Here is a 24144-nt window from a genome sequence, read left to right as displayed (position 1 = left end):
GAAGATCCCCTAGAGAACAGAAAGGCTACCCACTCCAGTATTCTGGCCTGGAGAATTCCATGGGGTCGCAAAGAGTCGGACATGACTGAGCGAGTTTCATTTTCACTTCACTCAGAGGGTACAAATTCATAATTTTTCTGTAATGGGGGATACATAATTGTTTCCAGTTCCCCTATGTATTGATTTTTATTGATCTTTTTTTATCCCCTTAGGGCTTATACTTTAGCATAGGAACCCTCTTTTGTTGGAAAAAAGGAGAGCCTCTGTCTTGATTTCAGGAGATTGTATGATCAGCTTCTTACCATTTTCCCATAAAGCAGCATTTCATGGTGTAGTTGAGAGATGATTTGCTTCCTGAGACCCGGTTTTAATAATAAGAGGGAATAGGAAATGAGGTCCCACCCTTCTGCACTTTAAAGAATGGAGTCAGGAGACATGAAAAGACCCAGCAGCCTTGGAAATCTTAAAGTCTGGTTGTATACAAGGGAAACATCAGCCAGATTGCCATCAGCATGACCTGCTCTCCCAAATCATCTTTTCAGATCTCAGAGTTTCTGTATAGTTCTGTCTCCTTTTTTTCACCTTTTTATCAGTGAAGAACTGAGAGGTAAAGTAACTCACACAAAATACCACAGGGAACTTACTGGCATGTCTGATATTCATAAAAATAGGCAACATTTATTGAATATTTATCATGTACCAATATTGTGACATACAATATATCATCTAATCCTTACATCATCCTAACCCAATAAGGGGGAAGTACTGTTTTACCGATGAGTAAAATGAGGCCCAAATCATCCGGCAAGAAATATAGCCAGGATTTGGACTCAGACAATCTGACATCAAAGTCTATGGCTTAATCCCACCTTATTAAACCAGCTGTCCTTTCTGGTGTTCTTCCCACTTCAGTTCAGTTCAGTCACTCAGTCGTGTCCAACTCTTTGCAACCCCGTGAACCGCAGCACGCCAGGCCTCCCTGTCCATCACCAACTCCCGGAGTTCACCCAAACTCATGTCCATTGGGTCAGTGATGCCATCCAACCATCTCATCCTCTGTCATCCCCTTCTCCTCCTGCTCTCAATCTTTCCCAGCATCACAGTCTTTTCAAATGAGTCAGCTCTTCGCATGAGGTGGCCAAAGGATTGGAGTTTCAGCTTCAACATCAGTCCTTCCAATGAACACCCAGGACTGATCTCCTTTAGGATGGACTGGTTGGATCTCCTTGCGGTCCAAGGGACTCTTAAGAGTCTTCTCCAACACCACAGTTCAAAAGCATCAATTCTTTGGCACTCAGCTTTCTTTATAGTCCAACTCTCACATCCATACATGACTACTGGAAAAGTTCTTCCCAGTATTAGCAGCTAACTCCCACTTAGAGCTGTTTTCTTTTATGTCTGTCCTGAAAACAGAGTTGCAGAATTGAAATATTTATGGTCATTTTTATTGACTTATTTTCAGGGCTCTATCAAGGAATGATCATAAATTTTTGTTAGTTTAGATATTAGACCATCAGCCACTGCATTGGTCAGAATTCAGTAAGGGAAGCAAAGCCATAATGGATACTATGGACTAAGAGATTTATTAAAGGAACTAGAGCTTATATAGTTGTAGAAAGAGCTGGGTAAGTAAAGATCAAAAAAGTGGGGTTAAGGATCAGAGAAAGTTCACTGAGCAGCCCTGACTAGTAAACAAACTTGTGGGGATCTGGAGGGTGGGCAGGCCCAGCTCTGGAAGCGGCACTGCAAAGGGCAGCTGGCATGGAAGGAAAGCTGTGGAAGCTGGTTGGCTCTTTAAGGTCACCCCCTCTGTGAGTTGGCAGCACAATCTTGTGGTGGGCCTGGGGGCACTCTTGGTTACCAGAATCAACATTCGAGAAGAAGAGCTAGGCACAGAGTATGACCTCGAGGACACACTGGAACCTGGGTTCATCCTAGGCTCGAGTGCATGGCTGCCGCTTCACTTTTGCTTCCCAGATCTCGTATGGCCTCACTCTGGAGCAGCTCTAGCTTGGAAACATGCAGGGAAGGGGCTCTGGGAAATATAATTTCCCCTACACCCAGGTTGGTGGTGGGACACTCCACACACACACACACACACACACACCCAGAAAGAGAACATGGAAGGTAGAAAGGGGTGCCTTCGCCTATGGTGTGTGTGTGTGTGTGCTGGTTACTTTTTTGGCTGTTTATCACTGAACCCTGATAACTGCCTTCAGAAAGAATTGATGCTCAGGGATACATATCTAGCAAGATTTGAAGCCTGGATTTTTTTCCTTTGTTTGAATGAGCCAAAACTAATGTGTATTTTAATGTCCTATGCTGCTTTTCATGAGAGACAAGCTCTAATGGTTGGTTTTTCTGTTCATTTGAATTAATAGATGAATTTTTAAAATTTAGATTTAGCAGAAGTTCTGGGTTTTCCACATTCCATGCTAGTTACCATGCTAGTTACTTAGGAGAGACCAAGCAGTGACTCACAGGGACACCACTTTTAGGTCAGAGGAGAATAAGTCCATCTGGTAGCGTGACGAGAGCTTCTGTTTCACTCTCAGCAGAGCTTTGGCTTCCCGTCGGCTGTGCCCAGAATTAAAAAGCACGTCAAGGGATGCTGCAGATGATGCTTTAGAGTCAGGAGCTGATTTGATCGAGCTTTGGCTGCCCCTGTTTCTCTTCCTGAAAAGATAATCTGGATTTTTGAGGACAAAAGAGAAACTGCCTTCCCCGCCCCCTTTCTTAGCAGAAGACCAAGCAGTGGAAGCCGTCTGGGGATGCATCAGCCTTTTTTGATCACCCTGATGTCACTTCCTGCTGTTTGAGTTGACCCGATGTCTTTCCTTCCAGAAATCACCTCCATGTGGACTCACTGAGACCTTGTCTCTGATGTTTTTTTTCTTGATGGCATTTCACCTGTTAATCCTCATGAGCTTCTCTCTTCCTAGCCAATTCTCTTTGCACCACTGAATATAGTTTTCAGTAGAACTTTTTAGTGGAAAGACCCACGAGGTTAGAGCAGTGCCCGGACTATGAAGATACTGTGAGTATTGTTTATCCAGTTCCACGACTAAATTAGGTCTCCTGCTGGAAAAGGAAGTGGGAACTATGTTAAATTTAGTTCTTCATAATGGAAGTAATATATGCTCATATTATTAAAATATAAAATAGTTTTTTAAAGCTTTTAAAAATAACTTTATTTAGTTCTTTTTGACTGTGCTGGGTCTTCATTTCTGTGCACAGGCTTTCTCTGTTTGCGGTGAGCAGCATCTGCTTATGAAAAGCACTGTCGTGATCATCTATGAATTTCCAAGATAGTCTGTTTATACATTTATTCTTTTTCAGCAGTCAGGGTTACACATCTACTGCATGTACAGCTTTACGCTAATCCTGTCTAGGAGATATGCAGAGCAACATACCAGTATCCTGCTCTCATGGGCCAGGGGAGAAGTTGCTTTTTGGAAGCTGTTTCTGTAATAAACTTAGTGGGGGCAACTTGAACTAGAATAGTGAAGGTGGGAGAGTAAAGATGGGGGCCTAGTTACAGAGATTGTAACGATTTGAAAGAAAAACTAAAGGTATGGCAAACATAAAGATAATATGAAGAAAAGGATTTAGGTCCCTCTAGAAAACAAGAGAAAGATGCCTAGGAGCAGATCGAATTTGGTGATGCTATCTAGACTGAGATTATAGGAATTTTAGTTTCTTCAATTTGTAATTTCCAGGCTTCCTCTCTGTTTCTTAAAGTACTGCTTTTAAAAATCACTTAAAAACACTTATGTTAACACTTAAAAATGGTTAATTTAGTGCTCACTTTGGTAGCATAGGTACTAAAAATGGAACAACACAGAGAAGATTATCACAGCCCCTATGCAAGGATGACACACAAATTTGTGAAGCAAAAAAAAAAAAAGTTAGTTTAGAGATCTGATGATGTTTTTAAAGAACACATAAGATTACTAATCCAAGAACCTTAAAAATACTTAATAGTTGTGAATAAATTTAAAAGCCCATTTCTCCAAATATATGAATCACTAGGTAAATATTTTAATTTGAAGAAACAGATAAACTAATAGAATATGGTTTTCTTCCCCCTTCGCATGAAAATATAGAACATATTTAAGATGTTCTTAAGTACTTAGTGGAAGAATAAAGTTCTTCACAGTTGAACAACATTCAAAATGATGAATCTGGAAATCAGCCACAGTATATTTAACTATTATAATTACTTCAGGTAATTACTTACCAGAAGACAGCTCTCAGCAGAACCAAGATATAAGCACAAATCAGTAACCAGCTTTCCTAAAAGGAATAAATCTTTAGAGTGTAACATGGTCAAAACAGGATTTGAAAGGATTAACCACCATGTGTGGTTTCATTACTCTGTTTGCTTGATCTCCATTTATCTTCTTTCCTTCTATTCATTTGCTCCCTCTTACTGTCTGACGTCTGCTTAGTTCAGTTTTATTTGTGCTGCTGTTATTCCTTCTCTGTGTTCCCCTGATACCTTGTGTGTAGTGCTTTTATCATATTTGCTGCCACTGTTATGTATCTGATGTCTCACTATACTATGAGTACGTTGTCAGGGACTCTGTCTTTCCTGGATTTCAAATACAGCTTATTGTAGAAAAATCTTTGAATATAAACTCTAATGATATTATTCCCCCCAAAAATGTGTCTTCATATGCCATTTTCAATTTTTAAAACTATGTATGATACACTTTTCTATGAGGAGTAAAGAAAATGTGAATTTTATATTCTTATATTTTTCCAGCCAGGTACCACCAGGCTTTGCATATTGCTATTAGCAGGACTAATAGCTAATCATTATGTGACTGAAAGTTTAAAGATGCTTCTCTCCCAAAGCCGCCTTTGCAGGGCCCACCCATACAAACTAGGGTGTTGCTATATTTTTGTGACTTGCTGTAATCTCCCTGCATGACACTTGGTATACACACTTCACTCTAATTGCTTTTAAAATAGGTGCTACCTTGTAAGCTTTGTTAAGGTAGAGACCATAGGTGTCTTGTTCATTACAATATCCCTGGCTCAGGCTTAGAAGGGGATCCTCTCGTAAAAATTGTCCTTGTCTCCAGATTCAACCTTTGAAACACAAAGTTTAAATAAAACCCTATTTGAACCTAATGTTCAAGATGAAACATCAGCCACTAAATACTGAAGTGTATGCATTAGCTGGGATTCTGTAAGGAGTTGCCATGCAGATGGAATCCTACATTAATATACAGTCCCAACTCTGATAATGAACCTGAGAAACCATAGCATCAAGTTAATCAGTGGGTCTAACAGTGTCCTAATAAAGCTGTTTCTTCCATGAAAACTGGATTTACCTTCTAGGCATCTTCTCCTATAAAAATAAAAGCAAAAAAGAAATTGAAATGCTGTCTTTGTGGCACAAAACTCATTTTCCGAAGCAGTTATGTTCAAGTGAAGTACTTAAGTATTTTTAATGAACACAATATTTCTGTTCTTCATGGGTCTGTTTACTGTCAGAATCTTAGTAAAGAAGTGATTTTGCAAATAGTTCTATTTTATACATGGTCTAAGTGAAACATTGAGGGCAGGCGGAGAAGGGGACGACAGAGGATGAGATGGCTGGATGGCATCACTGACTTGATGGACATGCGTTTGAGTAAATTCCAGGAGTTGGTGATGGACAGGGAGGCCTGGAGGGCTGCGATTCACGGGGTCGCAAAGAGTTGGACACAACTGAGTGACTGAACTGAACTGAACTGAAGTGAAACATGGCAGAAGGCCCATGTTGCAAGAATTAGCAATGAATTTCTTCCTTCAGTCCATAGGCTCCTAGAATTGAAATATAAAAGTAGAGTCCTAGAACTTAGAGGTCACATAATCCCATGGTTTCTAAGTGCTTTCCCAGGTCCACAGAAGAAGTGCATGGCCACAGCAGTGAGGACAGGACATGGGAAGATGGGCAGGAGGACGCAAAGGTGGGACCTTCGCCTGGGGAGCTTCGCCTTTCCTGTTCAGTTCCTCATGAGATTCTGAAAGAAAGGGAGAGTTTAGTGATGAAAAGGGCATGCTTGTGTTTTATCTGTGGACCAACCTGCACATATTACGGATGAAGACATTGGTGAAGGTACAATTTTCAGTAGCTGAACTGGTTTAGAGTCTGCTCAAGGCCTGATTCTCTACCTAGCCCTGTTTTTCCTATATCACACTGCCTACTTTGAAAGTCTCTTATTTCTTTGCCTGCAGCTTCCAGAGCCAAACTCAGCATGATCAACACCATGTCAAAAATCCGCGGCCAGGAGAAAGGGCCAGGTTACCCCCAGGCAGAGGCACTGCTGGCAGAGGCCATGCTCAAGTTTGGAAGAGAGCTTGGAGATGACTGCAACTTTGGTAACATGTGTTTCCTCACATTTTCTGTTTTCATTTGTCCTGGGGATCTTAGTGCCACTGGGAAAAAAAAAAAAACCCTGCAAGAAATAATTAAGACCATTTTATATTTTGATTCTCAGTTTTGGGTCTTATACACATGGGCCCCATATTTGTTTTCAGAGTTGTTTTGTCATTTTTAGTGTCATTTGTCTTAGAAATTTTATTCATTTTCTTTCTCCCTCACGAGATCCCATCATTACCGTAGCTGGTAGACGCAGCCAGATGCCTGGATATCTACCACTGTGTGTGTCTGGTGGTGACTGAGCGTTGGGGCAGAGGGAACTGTCACACTCAGCATGGGTCAACACCCCACTCCACAAGCTTTTTCTTAGCTTCTGCTCACCTGTATAGGGTACCTAATGTGACACCCCCTACTGAATTCCTTTATCTCACTCTCCTTGGACCCTCAGCTGCCATACTAACCACCTTCTGTTTTTACTCCTTCACAATGTGAGGTCACAGCAAATGACTGTCCTTCCTGATTGAGCCCTGCTCTCCCTTCCAAGTTTTTGCTGAATACATTGACCTTAAACAGATCTCCTCTAGGGGATAGCGAGTACTTGGGACTTCCCTGGCCGTCCAGTGGTTAAGAATTCAGCGCTTCCACTGTAGGGGTCATGGGTTTGATCCCTGATCAGGGAACTAAGGTCCCACGCTCCACGCAGTGTGGCCAAAAATAAATAAATAGATAAAAATAAAGAAGGCGCTAGTGGTAAAGAACCCACCTGCAAATGCAGGAGATGTAAGAGACATGGGTTTGATCCCTGGGTCAGGAAGATCCCTTGAGGAGGGCATGACAACCCACTACAGTATTCTTGCCAGGAGAATCCCAAAGACATAGGAGCCTGGCAGGCTACAGTCCATGGGGTTACAAAGAGTTGGACACAACTGAATCGACTTAGCATGCACACACACAAGTACTTATTGAGGGCTTCCCAGGTGGCACTAGTGGTAAAGAAGCCACCTGTCAATGCAGGAGACATAAGACCTGAGCTCGATCCCTGGGTCAGGAAGATCCCCTGAAGGAGGGCATGGCAACCTACTCTGGTATTCTTGCCTGGAAAATCCCATGGACAAAGGAGTCTGGCAGGCTGCAGTCCATAGGGTCACAAAGTCAGACACGACTGAAGTGACTTAGCACACATGCACAAGTACTTATAAAGGAGGGTTCAGTTCAGCCACTCAGTTGTGTCTGACTCTTTGCGACCCCATGGACTGCAGCACACCAGGCCTCCCTGTCATCACCAACTCCTGGAATTTACCCAAACCCATGTCCATTGAGTCAGTGATGCCATCTAACCATCTCGTCATCTGTTGTCCCCTTCTCCTCCTGCCCTCAGTCTTTCCCAGCATCAGGGTCTTTTCCAATGAGTCAGCTCTTCGCATCAGGTGGCCAAAGTACTGGAGTTTCAGCTTCAACATCAGTCCTTCCAATGAACACCCAGGACTGATCTCCTTTAGGATGGACTGGTTGGATCTCCTTGCAGTCCAAGGGACTCTCAAGAGTCTTCTCCAACACCACAGTTCAAAAGCATCAATTCTTTGGCGCTCAGCTTTCTTTATAGTCCAACTCTCACATCCATACATGACCACTGGAAAAACCATAGCCTTGACTAGATGGACCTTTGTTGGCAAAGTAATGTCTCTGCTTTTTAATATGCTGTCGAGGTTGGTCATAATTTTCCTTCCAAGGAGTAAGCATCTTTTAATTTCATGGCTGCAATCACCATCTGCAGTGATTTTGGAGCCCAAAAAATAAAATCAGCCACTGTTTCCACTGTTTCCCCGTCTATTTGCCATGAAATGATGGGACCAGATGCCATGATCTTAGTTTTCTGAATGTTGAGCTTTAAGCCAACTTTTTCACTCTCCTCTTTCACTTTCGTCAAGAGGCTCCTCCAAAGGAGGGTAGGGAGCTTCCAATTCCTTTTCAAAGGAAAGGCAAAATTTTATGTGATCTATAGTGAGGAATGCCAGCCCCCACCCCCAGGGGCACTGAGTCTGCTGTACTCGGTGAACTTTGATGAGCTGTCTCAGATGGAAGATACACTGATCTCCAGAGGGCATTATGTTCTGTCTCTTGTCTTGGTTGTCTTCAGAAGACAGGCAGCTGTTCCTGGGTTTGGTCTGTGATGAGCCCTGTTATTGCAATTGCATTTCATCTTTGTTCTTTAATGTTCAAGGGCTTCCTTATTACCTTGCAGGCCCAGCGCTTGGTGAGGTGGGGGAGGCCATGAGGGAACTCTCGGAGGTAAAGGACTCCTTGGACATGGAAGTGAAGCAGAACTTCATTGACCCCCTTCAGAATCTTCATGACAAAGATCTGAGGGAAATTCAGGTACCTGCTACTAGTTATTTGGGAACTGGATATTGGAATTGTACAGATGCAAGTCCCCTTTTCCTTTAGGAAACATTTTTTAAAACTTACCATGCATGTTGTCAACACTGAGCATGTGAACTGCAAAAAATCCAGCATGAAAAATCAAGATAAATGATTAATGTAGTACTTTTTGCCCCACTATTATGACTGTGCCACTCATGAGTATTACATTTAATTTCTCCATGTTCAGTTTTCAAGTTTTTCAAGCATTTTTCTCCAGAAGGATATTCTTTCCCTGACTACACAATTTTATTAATTATTCTCTGTTTTCTGAGATGATTTCACCCTCTAAAATACCAGCCGTACCAGTTGTTAGCTTGTATACATAGTTCTTTTACTCTATGAACTTGTGTTTTCATAATGGTTGTTAGACTTGAGGAAGAATACCCAACTATCCTTTCTAAAACATGTAGAACAGTTTAGTTTTTCCAAATAAATAATGTTTAACTGGCTTTAACCTCTAACTAGGTGCGTAATGTTTGCTCATTCATTCTTTCAACAGATATCTGTTTAACTTGTCTGAAATTTGATTTTCAGATAAATGAAGTCTCTGCAATCTCTAGCTTAAATCTTCAACCCTGTCACGCTATTGCTAGGTGGCAGATTCACTCCAAACCTAACATGTCTCTCCGATTCCAGGGCTCTGTCTTGCAGCTGACTGCAGGTCCAGACATTTTAAAAGGATATTCCCTCCAAAGGAACAAGCACTTAGTTTGGACAGGGCATGGGCTGGAGGCAGGGTGTGCGGTGGCAGGACAGTCAAGGATATGCTTCCTCCCTCCTTGTCATTTCTTCCCCACTCCCAATTTCATTTTTACTTCCTTCCCTCTCACTCCCTGAACACCCAGGGTCAAGAGAAATCCAGCACATTTTTTCCCACCCATTAGTAGTGGGACACTGCAGCTCATAGGAAAAAAAATACTTTGTGGCTTTGTGAAACTACTTTGCTAATTGGTTACTGGAGGCTTTGGGGTAAGGCTGGGCAGTCCCACACCTGGCATGTGTGCATCCAGGGGTGATGCAAAGAGGAATTGCTGTGCAGTGTTGGGGGTTAGGTCCTAACGAAGGTCCCTTTGAAGTTAGGTCTTTGGACTCAGTGTCATCATCTGTCAGATGGGAGACTGAAATTAATCCATGATTCTCCTAAAGCTGCATCAGTCTGCTAGGGTAAGTGCTGAGACTGAATTGCCTAGGCCCCAGCCCTGGATATTCTAATTCAGGTGATCAAGAATCGGTAGTTTTAGTAAGCATCTTAAGGTGATTCTTATAGACTGGATTACCTCAAAAATAAATCCCTTCCAGCACTAATGTTCTATGATATGAAAAGGAAGAATACTTTTCCTTCTCACTTCAAGGAAACCATTTTTCCTCTGCCTTCCCACGAGATACCATTTCCTTGAAGATGGAGACTTGTGAGCCCCCTATGCCTGTGCTTTTTAAACCTGTAGGGTATGTACACACCTTCCTAGCTTCCACACCTAGTCATAGGGCGGAGAGGCATACATTCCACCTTAACTTTGACCCAGCAGGGGCAGACAGTAAAGGGCATCAGTATTTTCCACAATTTCTTTCTTGCTATTAATTATTTTTAAAGGTGTTTCCCAAACATAAATGTCTTAGCCTTTAGAAGCATTTGCCCCCATTGATGTGTGTTTCTTTATTTCTCTGGTGATGTGATGTTTTAGAACTTAGCCTGCCTTATTTTGGAAGCAAATAGGCATGGTGGGGAAGTGAGCTGTAAATAGTCCTTTTCCATAGGTCCCTTCAAAGCACATTTCTGCCCTTGATTTTTTTCAGCATCATCTAAAGAAGTTGGAGGGTCGACGCCTGGACTTTGATTACAAGAAGAAACGACAAGGCAAGATTCCTGATGAAGAGTTACGTCAAGCTCTGGAGAAATTTGATGAGTCTAAGGAAATTGCTGAGTCAAGCATGTTCAATCTCTTAGAGATGGATGTAAGTGACTCTCCTGTGGTTTTTAATTTAACTTCACCTTTGAGGAACAGGATTAATGTGTTAAAGGGTTATATAATTTAAAATGTGAATGACTGATAGTACTATGTGATGAAAGCTTCAGTAGGTGGTTATTTTTAAGAATAATTTAAAATTACAAAGTAGACTGAGAAACTGTAAAGCTGTTTCTATATTCCTGTAGTTTGCTGTGAGCTTCCCAGATGGTACTAGTGATAAAGAATCCACCTCCCAGTGAGGGAGACACAAGACTCGGGTTCAATCCCTGGGTCAGGAAGAGACCGTGCAGTAGGATATGGCAACACATTCCAGTATTCTTGCATAGAAAAATTCTATGGACAGAGGAGCTGGCAGGCTCCAGTCCATGTGGTAGCAAAGAGTCAGATACAAATGAGCGCACACACCCACACACACACACACACACACACACAGAGTTGACAGCACAATAAAACATTTGGTGTAACTAGATTTTTGTCTGCTAATAATCTTAAACTATTATAAATAGTAGGGAGATAAAGAATGTTTCTGATGACCTGGGCTTCCCTGGTGGCTCAGATGGTAAAGAATCTGCCTGCAATGCTGGAGACCTGGGTTCAATCCCTGGGTTGGGAAGAGCTCCTGGAGAAGGGAATGGCTACCCACTCCAGTATTCTTGCCTGGTGAATCCCATGATAGAGGAGTCTGGCCAGCTACAGTCTATGACATCACAAAGAGTCAGACACAACTGAGTGACTTTCACTTTCTGATGACCTATATAAGTCCAATAGTTTAAACAAATATTCTGTTGAAATGTGAAATGTAAGGCAAATTGATTTCAGATTAAATAAGAAAATCAGTCAATGTAGTCAGTAAGTATGTGTCCAATATATGTTAAGTTCAGTTCAGTCACTCAGTCATGTCCAACCCTTTGCGACCCCATGGACCACAACATACCAGGCTTCCCCATCCCATCACCATCTCCTGGAGCTTGCTCAAACTCATGTCCATCGAGTCAGTGATGCCATCCAACCATCTCATCCTCTGTCATCCCCTTCCCCTTCTGCCTTCAGTCTTTCCCAGCATCAGGGTCTTATTTCAGTGAGTCAGTTCTTCATATCAGGTGGCCAAAGTATTGGAGCTTCAGCTTCAGCATCAGTCCTTCCAATGAATATTCAGGATTGATTTCCTTTAAGATGGACTGGTTGGATCTCCTTGCAGTCCAAGGGACTCTCAAGAGTCTTCTCCAACACCACAGTTCAAAGGCATTGATTCTTCATTGCTCAGCTTTCTGTATGGTTAAGATGGTATATATTTTGAGGTAAAGTCAACCTTTTCTTTCCAAAGGTAATTACAATTAAGGTTGAAGATTGTCACATAGATACTACATTTGGGACATAGGTGAGATAGTTTAAAAGTTGCCTTCACATTTCCAGAGTGCTGAATTATTTTTCATGGCTTTAAAAGTTGCTTTCTAACCACTCATGTCATAAGACCTGTTAACCAGATTTTCTGTCCTTGCTCATCTTCACCTCTAGCCCCATCAGTTGCTCACCAGCTTCTGCCAAGATGTTTACAGAACCTTTAGGTACTTGCCACCCCCCTTGACTGGTGACAGGGAAGGCATGTTGAACATATCCAGACTTCCAAACTCTCCAGAAACATTGCTAGTTTGTGATTATGTAAAACAATGTGTCCATCTACCTACTGAGGAGGAACACCATGAGGAAGAGGGTGACCTGAGTCACAGCGTTCCTTCTCTTCACCAAGGACCCAGCCCCACTCCAATACTCATGGGCTGGCATTGCCTCTATTCACTCAGAGGCCACTGTTCAACTGGATCACATCATAAGACACAACATGAAGAGTAGCCAAGGATGCTCAGAATATTAGAGGTGGAGAGAGCCCAAGGTGTCACTTAACCCAACCCTTTTACATTACAAATGAGGGTCAGAGAGAACAAAAGATTTTCTGTCAAACTACACTGTCTCCCATAGTGCCTCATATGAGAAATCAATATTTACATTTTTATTAACAGCACTGATACTGACTTAGCATAAGAAGTATAGAGAGCAAAGAATGTTCTTGTCAATGCATCTTTTGTCCTATAGAAAATCAATCAAGGAAGCTAAATCCTAATCAGAAGGTTGTGGCTAAGCATGAGACTGTTTAATGAGAGCTTTGTGATCTCTGGGAGGATTCTAACTAATGTTTCTTCTCCTAGAACTAGAGTTTCCAAGCACAGGGATGCTTTCTTATCTTTAATCAATTTGTTACCTGCAAAACTATCAGTTAGCCTGGCTCACTGCACATTCATGGGCACCGCTGAGCACTGGGCTGTGTGTCAGGGGTAGCTGTGTCATTTGGACTGAGCAGTAGCAGATGATTAAGGACTGTAACCTGATAACTAAGATGTGATTCCCCCATTGATCTGCAGATCGAGCAGGTGAGCCAGCTGTCTGCGCTCGTCCAAGCCCAGCTGGAATACCATAAGCAGGCAGTCCAGATCCTGCAGCAGGTCACTGTCAGACTGGAGGAAAGGTATTGTACAGCTCCCTGCATTTTCCATTTCCATTTTCTTGCTATGAAATGGTGTATAAAGAAGTGGAAATATTAGAATACATTAGAAGAAAATCTTCCCTCAGCATTCCTACTGATCCTACATAAGCAACTTGTGAATCATTTGTTTTGATTTTATACTATCTTAGGCTCTGATTTCCTTCATTTCCTTCACTTTGCTTCATTCCTTCCTAATGTTGTGTTTGGGCTTCCCTGGTGGCTCAGTGGTGAGGAATCTACCTGCCAATGCAGGAGACGTAGGTTAGATCTCTGGGTCAGGAAGATCCCCTGGAAAAAGAAATGGCAACCCACTCCAGTATTGTTGCCTGGGAAATCCTGTGGACAGAGGAGCCTGGTGAGCTGCAGTCCACGGGGTCACTGAAGAGTTGGACACAACTTAGTGACTAAACGACAATTGTCATGTGTTGTATGAGCAATCAATACTTAGGTAATACTGTGATGGGACCCCCAGGAGGCTACTAATGATAATGGATGTGATTTGCCGGCCAGCTGTGCCGTGGGTACTGAAGGCAGATCATCATCAATCACGTAACAGCCCCGTAAACCAAGCGTTGTTAACCTCACCTAACAGACCACAGACCTGGGCTCAGGGTCATGCCGCGGTACCACCGGGGCTCCCGTGTAAGCACAACCTCTTGAAGAGCCTGCGTCATTTCACACTTGGTGTTTCTCTAAGTGGTGATGCGGTCCCTCGGAGGGGCTGATTACTCATGCCTGGCCCGCCTGCTCAGATGGGCCCCTAGCCTGGCTGGGTGCTTTAGTTATTGGGGCTGTGGGGCACAGCCTGCCCAGCTGTGTGTGGTGGCCCTGCGCTGTGTCTTATGTGTTATTTTATTTGAGCTGAATGTATGCACAGCAAAGGATTGCCTCGAGATTTTATTCTCAGCTTATGGCCAGATTAGGCTCTCAGAGCTGATATGGCTATACATGCACAGGGCCTCCTGCAGGTATAGGGGCTGTGTTATGAGAAACTGCCTCAGCCTGTTCCCATGTGGCCAGCCTCTTCCTCTCCTCAGTGTCTTCCTTGACTAGTGTTTGGACAGTGAACCCTCGTGGAAACATGTGTAATGCTCTGAAGCCTCTAGGAGGGTTGAAAACCATGCATTTCATCGCACTAAAGAAACACGATGTATCTTTGTGACATCTGCTGAGCATGAAGGCCACTTTTCTTTTTTCCCTCTGAACTATGTTCAGAGCCACTGTCAGTCTACAATTGCCATACCCTAAACTCCCCCCACACTTGCAGACTGGCCATGCACTTTGCTTAGTGAACATCTGGCGCTGTGGAAAACACTTCGGGGTGTGCAGGTTTGCTGCCTGTACCTTTCCCACTTCCTCCTGTCTCCCTTGGATTCTTTCTCCTTCCTCTGTGCTGTACCCAGACTATACCGTATTTCCTCCTCTCCTCCCTCCACACATTCTCAAGTTCAGCAGGGAATAACTGTCTTCTGGGAACAGCTATTCATCTAGAAATGACTGCTAACCATCTTTTCCTTTTCTCCTCAAACCCTCTCTGACTTCTCCATGGACAGGTAGACTCCTCACCCCCAGCTCCACCTCTGTGTTCCTATAACATTTTATGCAGATCTCCATAATAGTGTTTACTACAGTTTACAGTAATCAGTTGTTTATGTTCTGTCTTCCCACCAGACCATAAGCTTGAGGGTGAGACCTGTGACTTATTGGTCTTTGTGTTCCTGGCACCTAACACAGTGCATCCTTACAAAGTGAGCTCTGAGTAAATGAGGGAGAAAGTGAGAGGAAGAATGAAGACAGTGAGGGTACAACCATAGAGAGTGTGACTTTGGCATAAAACATGGAGAAAGACACAGAAAAGAAAACTAAGGATCCTTTCTCATATTCCACAATGGTAGATTGGTGGGTAACCTAAGTATTTTCTGGATTTTATGGCTTTTCTTTTTGCGTCTTAATTGGCTGCATCCCCTTTTCTTTTTAATGCAGAATAAGACAAGCTTCATCCCAGCCAAGAAGGGAGTATCAGCCTAAACCTCGAATGAGCCTGGAGTTTTCTACTGGGGACAGCACTCAGCCCAATGGGGGCCTCTCCCACACAGGCACCCCCAAACCTGCAGGTAAGGAGCTGATAGCTGCAGAACCCATTCTGTAGGCCTTGGGCACCCCCAGTTGACACACTTCAGAAATTCTAGGAGTGGTTCAGTCTGGCTACATGAGGAATACACAGTAATATATTTCTTACAGAATGGTGTTGTCAGACAGAAACTTAACGGAGTTCCTTCTTGTCTCATTGACTCTCGCTTCCTCTCTTGTACTCTCTCTCCTCTATTAAACTTTCTCTGTAAGTCCCTTTTTCTCTCACTGTCCACCATCAGCCCACACTTACCTGCTGCAGCAAACACATTTGATTTGGACCTGACTTTGTGGTCTTAAAGTCACCTTAATATGTCAGTTTCATTGTAGGGATGTCATGGGGTTTTTTCCACCTGTTTTTCTGCTTCTGTGAATCTTGCCTGCATAAAAGTGAATGCCCCTGGACAGTGAGTGCCCACATACACTCACTTATAACCCACAGACAGCAGCTCTAGGAAACTGTTGGATTTCTGGGATCAAAGAAACATGTGGGTGAATATATTTGCAGATGAACATATTCTGAGTCTCAGTAGCTGCTCGACTTTCCTCCTCTCCCTAACCTCCAGCCAGTTCACTGTGCTGTGGTAACAGGTTGGAACGATAAAAGTGAAAACTTATTTTTTATCAAGGATATTGGTGTATACCCAGTAATGCATCCTTTTAGCTGACACCACTGCTGTCCACCTGCTACACGCAGATCAGATAAGAGCCTGTGCTTGCGATATGTTCAGCCTTAGTGATCTGCTTGGTTGAAGAAGAGGAACTGTCTGATACTAGATGTGGACTGTAAGGATATGCAGCTTTCTTCTGTGTTTCCTGCATCCCCAATGCTGAGTGTTCGATGGGAGGAAACACAGGTGTCCTCAGGAGATGACAGAGGGAAGAAATGAGGAGTGTGATGCTGGCGGGAGCTCTCTGCCCCTTGGGCTGAGCTCTGCTGCCCAGAGCACTCCAGGTGTGGATGGCAGCGTGGTTTTTAGAAGTTAGCCGGTTACAAGAACTAGTCATGTAAGTTATAGGTAACCTGTTCTCTAGTGCTCAGAAACCAATCACATATTCCACTTTTCTCTCGGAGACTCATTCACTTGCTTTCTCTAAGTAAAAATAAATAAATGTTATTGTTCCCCTTCAAAGCCATCTAGGTGGCACAGATCTGCATGCACTTCTCTGAGTTTATTAGTATATGTGTATGCCTACTCTGTCAGTATGCTTACTGATTTAATATAGATCTCTTTTAAGATATGGGCCCATCCATCATTATTTAAATCAAAATAAAATATGTTTTTTTCTATGCCATAGCTCTGATGGACACACATCATAGTCATATATGCTGTATATTAATGCACAGGTATAATTATATGACTTTTATATAATCTCATTTAATAGTCACAGTAGTACCATGAAATAAGTTCTAACTGTTCATTCCAATTTTAGACAAAGAAACTGAGACTGAAGTGCCTTATGCAAGGTCACAGAGAGTAAGAACTTGAACACAATGTTTTATACTGTCTTGTTTTTCGCTATATTATAGCAACTTCCAGAGACTGAGGTCTTTAAGAAGTGTGAACTGCACTGTTATTCTGATGCTGCAAAACATTGTCCATGTAATGAACTGTACTATTTCATATAGGCAGAGATCGTAAAGTGCTAGTGTGGAAAGAATTTCGGCCATGCTCCATGATGAACCGAAATCTCACTGTGCTATGCTAAGTCACTTGAGTTGTGTCTGACTCTTTGCAACCCTATGGACCGTAGCTCACTAGGCTCCTCTGTTCACGGGATTTCCCAGGCAAAAATACTGGAGAGGGTTGCCATGCCCCCCTCCTGGGGACCTTTCCGACCCAAAGATCGAACCCTTGTCTCTTAGGTCTCCTGCATTGGCAGGTGGGTTCTTTACCACTAGTGCCACTTGGGAAGTCCAAATCTCACTAAGACTCCTTAAGTCATTGGGTCTTCCATCTCTGCACATTGTTAGGAAGGCCAGCCTCGATGAACTGTGTTGTATGTATCAAAAGAATAGATGTGACCAAATTTTAATACTGGAAAAAGAAACAGGAATTCAGCAACTCCCAGAAACGTGAGAAAACTTCTGAAGACTGGCAGAGAGCAAGGTGCCATGCAGCAGACACTGGGGACCAGTGCCAGGAGGACGCTTCAGCAGGAAGAGGAGTGAGGGAGGAACCCGGGGGGCAGCCAGGCAGGCAGGTGCCGCAGGCAGTAGTCGCGTGTGTTAAATTCCCCTTGTCTCTCTGTGTTCTTCTCTCCTGCTCTTCCCCCCAGGTGCCCCAATGGATCAGCCCTGCTGCCGAGCTCTATACGACTTTGAACCTGAGAATGAAGGGGAGCTGGGTTTTAAAGAGGGTGATGTCATCACACTCACTAACCAGATTGATGAGAACTGGTATGAGGGCATGCTCCACGGCCAGTCAGGCTTCTTCCCCATCAACTATGTGGAGATTCTGGTTGCTCTGCCCCACTAGGATGTTAACGCTGGCTGCCTCACCTCTTCTTGACCCAGATAGTTAGGTTTAACCACTGCTTTGGTAATGCCGCTTACAATACATCCCAAGTGCAGGCTGCAGTGGTCCAAGTCGTCAAGCCCCGCTGAGTACGTTTGGTTGGCTTGTGTGACCCCACAGGAGTCATGGTGATGGATGGTATCTTCTTAGCCTGGTGGGCATGGCGTGTGCTTTTCCAGTACCATTTGAGACCAGCCAGTAGTCACAGAACTGCTGTTTACACAGTTCTCAGGAGGCTGTGGCCTCTGAGAATTTGACCATGCGCCACATCACAGATCCACCATCCTACTGAAGATATTATCTATCACTGGTGGGCCATCTCAAGGTCTCAGGTTCTCCGTTTAAGTAGAAGAGAAAGTTCTTGTTTTCACATCAACCCCTCCCAAACGTGTGAGTCACAGAACTGTCCAAGAAAGTCTCCCTCACCAGCAAATTATCTTCTTGTCTGAATGAGTGAATCCCTGGACGCTCTCATAGAAAGTGTTGAGTGTGGGTTCAAAGCCTTCTCTGAAAAGTCTCCTTTGTTCCCCTGCTTATGCCTATTTCTGAGGCTCAGCTGGTTTTCTTCCCTCCCTGCTGTTAAAGCCAGAGGGTGATTCCCATTTTATCTCTAAGTAAGATGGTCATCATGTTGTGGGAGGAGCTGAAGAGGTTCTCTGCTATGAGGAGTTGGAAAGGACCTGGTCTCCAAGCTTTCCTTTCTTGCTGTACAGAAACCAGATATGTATACAGGGCATTTCTGAAGGTACACGGAAGGGGGAACAGATGTCTTCACTTCAGTTCTGTTTATGAATTACATGTTTCATGAATCCATTTGGTACAGAAACACAAGAAGAAGAGCACTCGAAACCATTTCCCGACTAGTTCACAGACCAAGAAACAGTAACTATCTTCCCATTCCACTTTCACCTTGTGTTCTTTGAACATCGTTTGTGCATATTCTGCCCTCAATGAGGACCAAATAAAGATGATTTTTGTGCTTAGCAGTTTAAGATGTGTGGCTGCATATGCAAGACTCTTTCATAGTTCAGTAACGACATTTGTTTCTGTCTCTTCTATCTCCTCTTCATTTTGTGTGTACAGTGCTATGCGTATGCTTATGAGTTGTTGTTGTGTTTTTTTTGTATCAGTCACTAAAGTCTTGTTAGGTATCCAGAGTTCTATTTATCTAGCTGTACAGATTCTTTCAGAGGTTTAATGTGCTGCTTCGGATGTGCCACCTGCGGTTGTGGATCATGTGGAGTGAAAGGCAAATCTTACTGCTTAATGTATAAAGTCTTCCCACAGGAAGCGTTGCTGTTTCCAATAAATATTGCTGAAGACAGAACCAAAGGCTCTGGTGCTTTATTTTGTGTTAGTTGTCTGGGTCCAGCAGTGGGTGGACTAGTCTTCATTGCCTTCTGCCACAGCCAAAGCAGACCTGGTTCCAACCTCAGACCTACTTCTCTGTAAGCAGGGCAAGTTCCATTATCAAGAAGGAGTTAGCTTGGACACTGGTAACTTCTTGGTAACCCCAGGAAGGAGGAGATTTGAAAAAAAAAGGATAAGAAAGTAGGAAGAAAAGGACTTCTATAAAAGTTAAATAAGATAGCATCATGTTGATATCATGAGAAGAATATAATGTTCAGAGGAGCAAATAAAATATATCATTTCAATCAGTCTTTTGTTTTCTTTCATGCTTGAAGAGAAAGGAATGGACATGGAAGTACAGATTGGCCAAAAGCCAGCATTCTTTTCCCTTGGGGTGTATATTGGGGGTGTGGTGTGGGAGGAGGGGAGCAGTGCATACAGAATATGCATTACCTGAGCTCCTGAGAAAATAAACATGTTCTTTGTGTACTGGGTGTCCTTGTATTCTTCCATGCTGAGGGCAATAATGCAAATGTTCTAATATAAAGCAAATAGTTTTAATCTAACTCCTAAAGATTTACAGAAGATACACTACTACATATATATTATATATCAATTTCTCTAACTGAAATATTTTTTTCACCCTGTGAGTTAGAGTATTACAGATCAATTCTTCAAACCAATTTAAAGAAATTACCAATGACTTTATTGTGAATGGAGAAAATCCAGAGGAATCACAGGTGAACTATTAGACTCAATAAGTAAATTTAATAGGATTACTGGAAGTATAATCAATATCCAAAAATTTAATATACCAGTAATGGTCAATTAGAAAAAATTAATTAAAATATATGTTATTTACAAAGGCTTAAAAATTTAAGTCCATAGATATAAATCTTATAAGAATTATGTAAGAACTCTAGGTAGAAATTTATGAAACATGTTTGAGAAAAAATAAAGAAGACCCTAAGTGAGTGAAGAGATATTTATGGATTGGAAAACTCAATGCTGTAAATATGTTATTTCTACTCAGATTGACCTATAGGCTTAGCACAATTTCAACCAAAATCTCAGGAAGTTTTTTGTGTGTATTTGAAAATTGACAAGCATATCATAAAAGTTATGTGAAAATGCAAGTGTATATTTCTTCCTAAAGAAGAGCAATAAAGATGGAGGACTTTTTCTCGATATAAAACATGAAGTTACAGTAATTAAGAAAGTGTGATGTTGATACAGTGACAGGACAATAGATGATCCCTACAGAAGAGCAAGTTCAGAAAGAAGCCTATTATATTCAAGCAATATTTGAACCAGCAAAGCTTTCTGTTGTCTTTAATGCTACACGTACCAATATGACTGTGCCTGTGTCGTAGTAGTTCTGTAACATCAAAGGGAAACTAACAGCAAGACCCAGCACCACATAGAGTAATCTCATAATGCTTTAATGTCAAATTAAACTAAAAACCACAGCTTCCAGGAAGAACTCAATGTTTAAGGGAGTCTTTTGGAGATCATTAACAATACACTTACCAGATTTGGAACTATCTGAATTCCTTATTTTTATTGAAGAATAATAAATTCCTTTTAATAAAACTTTACATACAGAAAACAGCAGGCAACTTTGTGGACCACCATTGAGAAGTTGAATCTACCCCCATATATGTGTTTTCCTAAGTCTAATCATAGAATGAACTGTCTGAGGTGGAAAGAGAAGCAGGACGAAACTAAACTGAACCAATATGACAAATTATGAGGCAGTTGTGTCATTTTGGTTTTTTTGTAATATGTCTCATAAGTTCTAAAGAGAAAACTTCCTGGGAAAGTATTTTCCTTTAGTTTTTCTTTGCTAAAAAAAAGTGAACAATAAGAATGGCATGACTGAGAATTGAAGTTTCCCTTACACTGTTTATAGTATATAACATACACCCTGGAATTTGTCAACTCTTATTCTGTATCCATTTAGCAATGGTTTAGGATATTAAGATTATCCCAAGGCTCTTTTCAAGACAGCTTCTAGAGTTCTAAATCAAACCATGTGGGCACTTTTTAAGACTCATTTGAAGACCATCTTATTAACCAGATTAAGAACCGAATTGCTGATTATCAGAGAAATGAAAATCAATGCTCCAGTGAGGCATCACCTCACACCAATCAGAATGGCCATCATCAAAATGTCTCCAGACACTAAATGCTGGAGAGGGTGTGGAGAAAAGGAAACACTCCTAAGTTGCTGATGGGAATATAAATTAGTTGAGACACGGAGAACAATATGGAGATTCCTCAAAACCTAAAAAAGCTAAAGAGTTAGCATATGATCCAGAAGTCCCAATCCTAGGCATATATGCAGAGAAGATGAAGACTAATTTGAAAAGACACATACACCCCAATGTTCATCAGTCAGTCAGTCATTTCAGTTGTTCAGTCATGTCTGACTGTTTGTGACCCCATGTACCGCCTCACACCAGGCTTCCCTGTCCATCACCAACTCCTGGAGCTTGCTCAAACTCATGTCCATCGAGTCAGTGATGCCATACAACCTTCTCATCCTCTGTTATCCTCTTCTTCTCCTACCTTCAGTCTTTCCCAGCTTCAGGGTCTTTTCTAATGAGGCAGTTCTTTGTACAAGGTGGCCAAAGTATTGGAGCTTCAGTTTCAACATCAGTCCTTTCAATGAATATTCAGGACTGTTTTCCTTTAGGATTGACTGGTTTGATCTCCTTACAATCCAAGGGACTCTCAAGAGTCTTCTCCAACACCGTCAAAGCTTCAGTTCTTTGGCACTCAGCTTTCTTTATGCTCCAACTCTCACATCCATACATGACTAGTGGAAAAATCATAACTTTGACTATACAGATCTTTGTCAGTAATGTCTGTGCTTTTTAATATGCTATCTAGGTTGGTCATAGCTTTTCTTCCAAGGAGCAAGCATCTTTTCATTTCGTGGCTACAATCACCACCTGCAGTGATCTTGGAGCCCCTCAAAAATAAATATGTCACTGTTTGCATTGTTTCCCTTTCTATTTGCCATGAAGTGACGGGATCAGATGCTATGATCTTAGTTTTTTGAATGCTGAGTTTTAAGCCAGCTTTTTCACTCTCATCTTTCAATTTTATCAAGCAGCTCTTTAATTCCTCTTTGCTTTCTGCCATAAAGATGGTGTCATCTGCATATCTGAGGTTATTGATATTTTCCCAGCAATCTTCAAGCTTGTGCTTTATCCAGTCTGGCATTTCGCATGATGTACTCTGCATATAAGTTAAATAAGCAAGGTGAAAATATACAGCTTTGATGTATTCCTTTCCCAATTTGGAACCCGTCTGTTGTTCCATGTCTGGTTCTAACTGGTGCTCCTTGACCTGCATACAGGTTTCTCAGGAGGCAGGTAAAGTGGTCTAGTAGTCCCATCCCTTTAAGAATTTTCCAGTTTGTTGTGATCCACACAGTCAAAGGCTTTGCTGTAGTCATTGAAGCAGAAGTATATGTTTTTCTGAAATTCTCTTGCTTTTTCTATGATCCAATGGATGTTGGCAATTTGATCTCTGGTTCCTCTGCCTTTTCTAAATCTAGCTTGAACATCTGGAAGTTCTTGGTTCAGGTACTGTTGAAGCTAACTTGGAGAATTTTGAGCATTTCTTTGCTAGTGTGTGAGATGAGTGCAATTGTGCAGTAGTTTGAAGATTCTTTGGCAATGGCTTTCTTTGGGACTGGAATGAAAACTGACCTTTACCACCTTGGAAAACTGGCCACTGCTGAGTTTTCCAAATTTGCTGGCATATTGAGTGCAGCACTTTCACAGCATCATCTTTTAGGATTTTAAATAGCTCACCTGGAATTCCATCACCTCCACTAGCTTTGTTCATTGTGATACTTCCTAAGGCCCACTTGACTTCACACTCTAGGATGTCTGGCTCTAGGTGAGTGATCACACCATTGTGGTTATCTGGGTCATTAAGACCTTTTTTGAATAGTTCTTCTGTGTATTCTTGCCACCTCTTCTTAATATCTTCTGCTTCTGTTAGGTCCATACCAATCTGTCCTTTATTGTGCCCATCGTTGCATGAAATGTTCCCTTGGTATCTCTAATTTTCTTGAAGAGATCTCTAGCATTCCCATTCTGTTGTTTTCCTCTATATCTTTGCATTTATGACTTAGGAAGGCTTTCTTATCTCTCCTTGCTATTCTTTGGAATGTTGCATTCAGATTGTTTTGATCACCGCCTTCTGTACAATGCCACGAACCTCTGTCCATAGTTCTTCAGGCACTCTGTCTATCAGATCTAATCCCTTGAATCTATTTGTCACTTCCACTGTATAATTATAAGGGATTTGATTTAGGTCATACCTGAATGGTCTAGTGGTTTTCCTTACTTTCTTCAATTTAAGTCTGAATTTTGCAATAAGGAGTTCATGATCTGAGCTACACTCAGCTCCTGGTCTTGTTTTTGCCGACTGTGTAGAGCTTCTCCATCTTTGGCTGCAAAGAATATAATCAATCTGATTTTGGTATTGACCGTCTGGTGATGTCCATATGTAGAGTCTTCTCTTGTATTGTTGAAAGAGGGTGTTTGCTATGACCATTGCGTTCCCTTGGCAAAACTCTATTAGCCTTTGCCCTGCTTCATTTTGTATTCCAAGGCCAAACTTGCCTGTTATTCCAGGTATCTCTTGACTTCCTACTTTTGCATTGTAGTCCCCTATGATGAAAAAGACATCTTTTTTTTTGGTGTTAGTTCTAGAAGGTCTTGTCGGTCTTCCTAGAACCATTCAACTTTGGTTTCTTTGGTGTTAGTGGTTGGGGCATAGACTTGGATTACTGTGATATTGAAAGTTTGCCGATGTTCATAG

At 42.1% G+C, this 24144-nt stretch overlaps 1 protein-coding gene and 1 non-coding gene across 3 annotated transcripts in view; both read left to right on the top strand.

Annotated features, from left to right (window-relative positions):
• Nucleotides 1-19276, top strand: part of SH3GL2 (SH3 domain containing GRB2 like 2, endophilin A1) — a 215692-nt gene extending 196416 nt beyond the window's left edge. For both annotated transcript variants that reach the window (XM_043891236.1, XM_043891237.1), the window contains exons 4-9: nucleotides 6232-6375; nucleotides 8619-8752; nucleotides 10592-10750; nucleotides 13179-13282; nucleotides 15284-15414; nucleotides 17711-19276. In XM_043891236.1, coding sequence (XP_043747171.1) covers nucleotides 6232-6375; nucleotides 8619-8752; nucleotides 10592-10750; nucleotides 13179-13282; nucleotides 15284-15414; nucleotides 17711-17910 — 872 coding nt within the window. In that variant the 3' untranslated portion in view covers nucleotides 17911-19276. The remainder of the gene's footprint in view (nucleotides 1-6231; nucleotides 6376-8618; nucleotides 8753-10591; nucleotides 10751-13178; nucleotides 13283-15283; nucleotides 15415-17710) is intronic.
• Nucleotides 3801-3907, top strand: LOC122686341. Its single transcript, XR_006338713.1, has one exon. It is a non-coding gene; the product is annotated as a U6 spliceosomal RNA (small nuclear RNA).
• Nucleotides 19277-24144: the final 4868 nt, after the last annotated feature.

Source organism: Cervus elaphus, chromosome 29, assembly GCF_910594005.1.
Source record: "Cervus elaphus chromosome 29, mCerEla1.1, whole genome shotgun sequence".
Lineage (NCBI taxonomy): Eukaryota > Metazoa > Chordata > Mammalia > Artiodactyla > Cervidae > Cervus > Cervus elaphus.
This window is presented reverse-complemented; position numbering and strand designations above follow the sequence as displayed.